The sequence below is a fragment of the Coptis chinensis genome, chromosome 1 (assembly GCF_015680905.1).
Source record: "Coptis chinensis isolate HL-2020 chromosome 1, ASM1568090v1, whole genome shotgun sequence".
Taxonomy (NCBI): Eukaryota; Viridiplantae; Streptophyta; class Magnoliopsida; order Ranunculales; family Ranunculaceae; genus Coptis; species Coptis chinensis.
Genome location: NC_141456.1, coordinates 16,880,240 through 16,886,554, shown reverse-complemented (window position 1 = coordinate 16,886,554; position 6,315 = coordinate 16,880,240). Strand labels below are relative to the sequence as shown.

Below are 6,315 nucleotides of genomic sequence, written 5' to 3'. Positions count from 1 at the left end.
AACAAACACTATTCTTTTGCGACCGATTGATTACACTTTTATTTTTTGTTTGTGTTCGTGCAAAATGTTGTGTTGTGTATTATTGCCTCTATGAGTCTATGGATTCATCATAGCACGAAAGTATATGGACTTGCAAAGGGGCACGAAACTTGACCCGAGCCCGATCTAATAATTTTTTCATTTCATTTTGTTGGTCTCCTCGGATAAGCGTGCATTGCTTCATTTGAATTTATTGCTTAGCCCACGACAATATCCCGCTTCATTGCGTTTGCTAGAAAAGTGGCGGACTATAACCCCATGGTTTTCACAAAATGTCTACCATTATCTAATCAATAACAATTTACACACAAATCTAATGCAGAACGCAATGTTTTTTGCCAAAACACAAAACATGTTTTTGCCTCTTGAGCGGTGTGGCCATGCCGTTTGGGACTAAGGCCAAGCGGTGTGGCCACACCGTCAAGAGTCAAAAAGACAACACCATTTTTAACCCAGTTCAAATCCCAAACGGTGTGGCCCCACACGTTTTGGGACTAGGACAAACGGTGTGGCCACACCGCTTTTTGTATTAAGGACAAACGGTGTGGCCACACCGTTTTGTACTAAGGACAAACAGACAACACCATTTTAACCCCAGTTCAAATCCCAAACGGTGTGGCCACACCGTTTTGGGATTAAGGACAAACGGTGTGGCCACACCGTTTGGGACTAAGGACAAACGAACAACACCATTTTTAACCCGGTTCAAATCCCCAAACGGTGTGGCCACACCGTTTTTGTACTATTAAGGCCAAGCGGTGTGGCCACACCGTTTGGGACTATGGACAAACGGTGTGGCCATGCCGTTGGGACTAAGTCCAAACGGTGTGGTCACACCGTTCAAGAGGCAAAAACAGACACCACCATTTTATCCAGTTCAAATCCCAAGCGGCATGGCCACACCGTTTGGGACCTAGTCAAATGGTGTGGCCACACCGTTTGGTGTGCAATACAGACTACCTAGCCAGGTCGTTTTAGCCTCGAATTTTGTCTCTCAGTCCAGTCCAATCACTGTACACATCAATAATTACTACATGCATAATTACGTTTAAATCAACTGTTATACTAAAACTCAAGTTCATATAATTTACACAAACTTCTGACATGTAAAACTTCTGAAAGGTAATCAAGTTCTGACATATAATCAAGTTCATATAATTTACTAAACTTCTGATTGGTTCCAAAATGAATAAATAGTTTACTAAAACTATGATAACTAAAACTCTGACAATTCACCCAAATAACTAAAACTCTGACAATTCACCCAAATAACTAAAACTCTGACAATTCACCCAAATAACTAAAACCCAAATAAAACTCAAATCACTAAAACTTCTTCACAATTCCAGAACTCTGACAGCCCCACCAAATAAAGTTGGTGACATGAATGGCGTAGATATTCGTGTCCTCAAACAGCCCCACCACTGCTCCTTGCTAGGTTCCATACGAGCAGGATAAAACTGGATAAAGGGAAATGTTATCATTTGTGCCCTCGTCTTCGTTCTCCTCCCCATCCTCGTCTTCGTTCTCCTCATCGTCGTCGTCTCTGTCCTCTAACTCTACATCCAATACTGTAAATCAAAAAGAATGGAAAACGTTAAGTTTTAAAGGCAATTGTGTAAGATAGGATACTACGAATTAAGCTTAAGGAAACAATATTATACTTACTTGGGCCCTTCTTTTTGTTTGGATTTTCAGGACAATTTCGTCTGTCATGGTTAACACCAACTTTGTTACAACATGTACATCTCCTCTCTGTCTTTGCTTTGGCTTTTGCGCATGCTTGTTCAAGACCCCCTTTTATTCTACCACTGTCCTTAGTTTTCTTATAAATCTTCACGACTTTTTTCTTCTTCTTTTGTTTTTGAGATGTTAGGATTCAAAAGTAAAACTTGGGATAGGTCAATGGTGATCTTGAACTATCGCAATAGTGCATGAATTAACAACCTGAAACACCGTGGTCAACTTCCTTACGTTTCTTGAGCTCCAATGGCGACAGTTCTTGCAGTCTTTGTAGCATTAATTGGTAAGAATCGGTTTCAGCGGCTTCATAAACCAACCGATTAGCAACCATTTGAAGTCGAGTAATTTCGATTACCTCTCGAGTTCTCATGGCCACTTACCGGTCCACGGTCATACTCGACTCTATACTTATTTGCCCCTTTCATCCACCTCTTAAGAATAAAGAGCTCGGGAATCTCAATATCACTCACGAAATACCTTTATGAGGTGTCCACAAGGTATCCCCGAAATTCAAAAGTTTTGCATTCACAATTACCTTCTTTTGTCATTTGGGTTGAACTTCACCTTCCATTCATTTCGTCACACTGTAACTTCGCGACTTATAAGTGTAGGTTACATTGCCGTCATTACCTTTTTTCATCATCATGCGGGACATACTCGGTTTCAGCTAACTTCGAATTCTTGCTTGAATCTATCATAAGCATTCCTTGTGTATACACTTGTCGCACTCTTCAAGAGAAATGAATTACACGCCTATAATCCGATTCGAAAGTGTTCAAGTAATATAATCCTTTTTTTTTTCTCTTTCAACAATCCTCATCAAACACTTATCATTCTTCACTACAAACTCTCTAAGAGTTGTCGTAGATGTGAAAAAGTTCTTGTAAACGAAATTCATGCTTCGGAAGCCGGTAGTCGAAGTGCCGGCATAAAAAGTATCCAAGTGATAAACTGGAGCCCATTTGTGTCGAATCTTGTACATCTCTTGAAGCCATTCATTCTCCTCCAACTTAAAACTAGACATCAATTCTGCCCACCTCCTTTCAAACACATCAGGAATAAATATTTGCCGAATACAGTGTTTGAATTCTTTTTTGAATTTTGACTTCCGATAATAATAATTTGGAAGTTTTTCAGGGAACTTCTTCATAATATGCCATAGGCAGAATCTGTGTCGAGTATTAGGGAATACCGTACCAATAGCTAGAGTCATAGCTCTATCTTGATCTGTGATAATTGCAGATGGGGCACGTCCGCCCATAGCTCCAAGCCAAGTCTCAAAACCCACCTGAAAAGAATCTTACGTTTCATCCAAAAGTAGTGCACAACCAAATTGGATTGATTGCATATGGTGGTTAACTCCGATAAATGGGGCTTAATGGCATTTCATATACATTCTTACGATATGTGGTATCAAAGAAAACCACGTCACCAAAATATTGAAAGCGGTAATGCAGCGACCGACCATCTACCCGGAAAAATTAATGGCCCTTGCTTCATGATCCATCGTATTGCATAAAAGAAATTAGGATCCTCTATACTTTTTTTCTTGAAAAATGAAGCACCGCTGTAGCATCACCTCTCACGGTTTCTTGTATTCTTTTCGAGGGGCCCAAATGGTTCCAACAATCCCTATCATCAAAACCAATTTGTACTCCGTCAAGTATATCAACAACTTTATTCCACAGTACACCACCATCACGAAATGAGTCAATCAACACCTTAGCTGCAGCAGGCATATTTCTATTAACAGGCATACGATTCTTTTTGCCGGACTAACCGGGTTGTGATTGTGCTCGCTACTAAATTTCATCACTTTCCAGATTCCACTATTTTGCTTTGTCACCCTCATTGAAGCAAGGCACCCACATTTAACTGTATTTGTGTTTCTTTTTCTCACTTCTTTCTCGGTTCCATCCACATTCTTATTTTTGCCTCCTCGATCTCTATAAACCCCAAATCGAGTAAGTCATTTGACAACTACTAACTTCATCCGAACGAGAAACTGATTTTTCAGAGCTTCGAATTACTGGACTAAATCCAAACGATTTTCCGTAATCTATATAGAATTGTTTTGCAGCCTCAAGAGTTTCAAAACACATTCCCAAACATGGTGGCTTCACAATTTCCACTTCCACTTCAAACTCGGAGGTTGAGCAGAGGAAGAAAATGCCACGAAAGGTGCATAAAAGACTTCGATGCTGCGCAAATAAATGTGTCCACGTCAAAAAAAAATAAACTAACACGGTACAATAATACAGTATTGAATTCGTTGGTAGAAATCGAAAATAAAATTGAAACATTAGCTCACCTGAACCGTATTCTTCCTTCTCTCCGACTTCATCAATCAATATTGAGTCGTCCATCTACAGTAACAAAAAATGTCAAAATTGTGGAAACAAGGGCATTGTGAACAAAGTATAGTAGCAACTACAACTCAAACAAATTGTTGTCCATTTAAGCAAGTCACAAGTGTAAATGTATAATAAGGCTAGTCGAGAAAATGCATAAGGAAATTCAAAATAGAGAAATTAATGAGAAATAGAGAAATTACCTTTTGTGAAAGAAGCACACAGCCCAAAGAGAGAACCCACTCGTGAATTATGGAGAGAAGAGGGTAGAAATTTTTTGGAGAAGAATTCTCGATGTAATGTTTTGTTTATTTCGTGTTTTTTGCTTTGCAAAATTTTGTTTTTCTGAAATTTCGTTTGGGATTTGAGCGTGGATCTGTTTTTCTCTCTTGAGCGGTGCGGCCACACCGTTTTTCACTAGGTCCCAAGCGGTGTGGCCATGCCGTTTGGGATTTGAGCTTGATAAAAATGGTGGTCTGTTTTTTTCCCTCTTGAACGGTGTGATCATACCGTTTGGATTTAGTCCCAAGCGGTGTGGCCACACCGTTTGGACTAGGTCCCAAACGGTGTGGCCATGTCGCTTTGGGATTTGAGCTTGGATAAAAATGGTGTTGTCTGTTTTTGCCTCTTGAGCGGTGTGGCCACACACCGTTCAAAAGGTGTTTAGGGTTTAGGCCACACCGTTCAAGATGCAAAAACAGTTGTTTAAATGTTTTGGCAAAAAACATTACGTTCTGCAATGACAAACTAAAATCATAAGTTGTCGAGTGTAAAACTAGTACGGACTTGTGTTATGTTATGTTAGCTTGTGCTTTTTCAGTCGGTGTTCTCATTGTCTTTTTCTATTCTACTTGCGGTTTTTTGTATGTTTTACGTGAAATACCAATACTCGGACGGCTTGTACTTGTTCTCGACGACGGCTTGTAGGAACTTGTTTATCTTTATGTTTATGACACAAAACTATTTAAGTTGTAGGAACTGTGACAACTTTTATTTAGCTTTTATTTTTCGACGTAAAACTATTAGAACAAACTACCAATCAAACTTATTCATTATTATTAGAACAAACTACCAATCAAATTTATTCATTGTTACATCAACACAAGATTCTCAGTAGCAAATAAATCGAGTCATAGTTACAAGTAGATAAAGCACAAGTTCACCACAAGTTCATAACCGAGTCATAGTTACATCGAGTCATAACCACAAGTTCACCACAAGTTGTTACCAAGATAAGCAAAATGGATTAACCAAACAAGTTCACAAAATGAATTAACCAAACATAATTACATTCACCACAAGTTCACAAAAACGCAATACAAAGAACTTGAAATCAACCACGACTCATCATAATTTTACAATGAAACTTCGAATTCTTTTCGACAAACCATCGTCGTCAATTTCAAGTGTAATTTTGACTTTTTTATCTTTTTTTGAAGACGAGGAAGAGGTGACTGTGGAAGAGCTTGAACTCGCTGCCAACTCAATGTTGCTCCTTAACAAAGCTAACAAAGTATCCAACCATTCAAAATCCTTCCCACACTCGGTGCAATTCAAGAATTTTCTGCCTTCATTTTCCGTTTTCTTCATTGTTGTGTTAACCTTTCTGAACCCCGCGCAATTCAACTGTCTGCATCTTAGATTCTCTAGAGGTACTAATGACGATGCTCTCGCGTCTTCCAACCATTGGAAGTCTCCGCAAGCGCGACAGGTCAAAATTTTTTTCCCAAGAGATTGGATTTGGCTCGACTGTTTCAGGATCCTACTTCCACGACATTTTCGAATGCAACAAGGCGTAGACAGCCAACAACATTTCTCTGATGAATGAGTGTTATCACCACACCTATTGCACAGAGTTCTTTCCATCTACAGTAACAAAAATCCAAACAAACAAACATCCATTTAGCTACACTTGTCTAACAAACCAATAAAAAGAAAACTACGACCTATTTGAACTAGGACACAAGGACACGACTAATTAAAAAGAAAACTATTTCTATTCTTTAGTTACACAACTAACTCTTGGGTTCAAGACCTTAAAAGTGTCTCTTTTACAGATAAATAACTATGGAAGTGGCCATATGTCATATACAAAGTGTCCATGTTACTTAGCAAAAATCCAAAATTTGATTTTTGTCATCATCTCAATTTGAAGATATCTCTTCTTGGACACCTCGATTGT

The 6,315-nt window shown here is 38.9% G+C and overlaps 1 protein-coding gene across 1 annotated transcript; it reads right to left on the bottom strand.

The window, feature by feature from the left end:
- Window positions 1–2,557: 2,557 nt before the first annotated feature.
- On the bottom strand, window positions 2,558–3,521 carry LOC147522551 (protein FAR1-RELATED SEQUENCE 5-like). The gene is made up of 2 exons (XM_086568007.1): window positions 3,348–3,521; window positions 2,558–3,070 (listed from the first exon to the last, which is right to left on the bottom strand). The coding sequence occupies exons 1-2, from the start codon at window positions 3,519–3,521 to the stop codon at window positions 2,558–2,560; spliced, it is 687 nt and encodes a 228-aa protein (XP_086424133.1).
- Window positions 3,522–6,315: the final 2,794 nt, after the last annotated feature.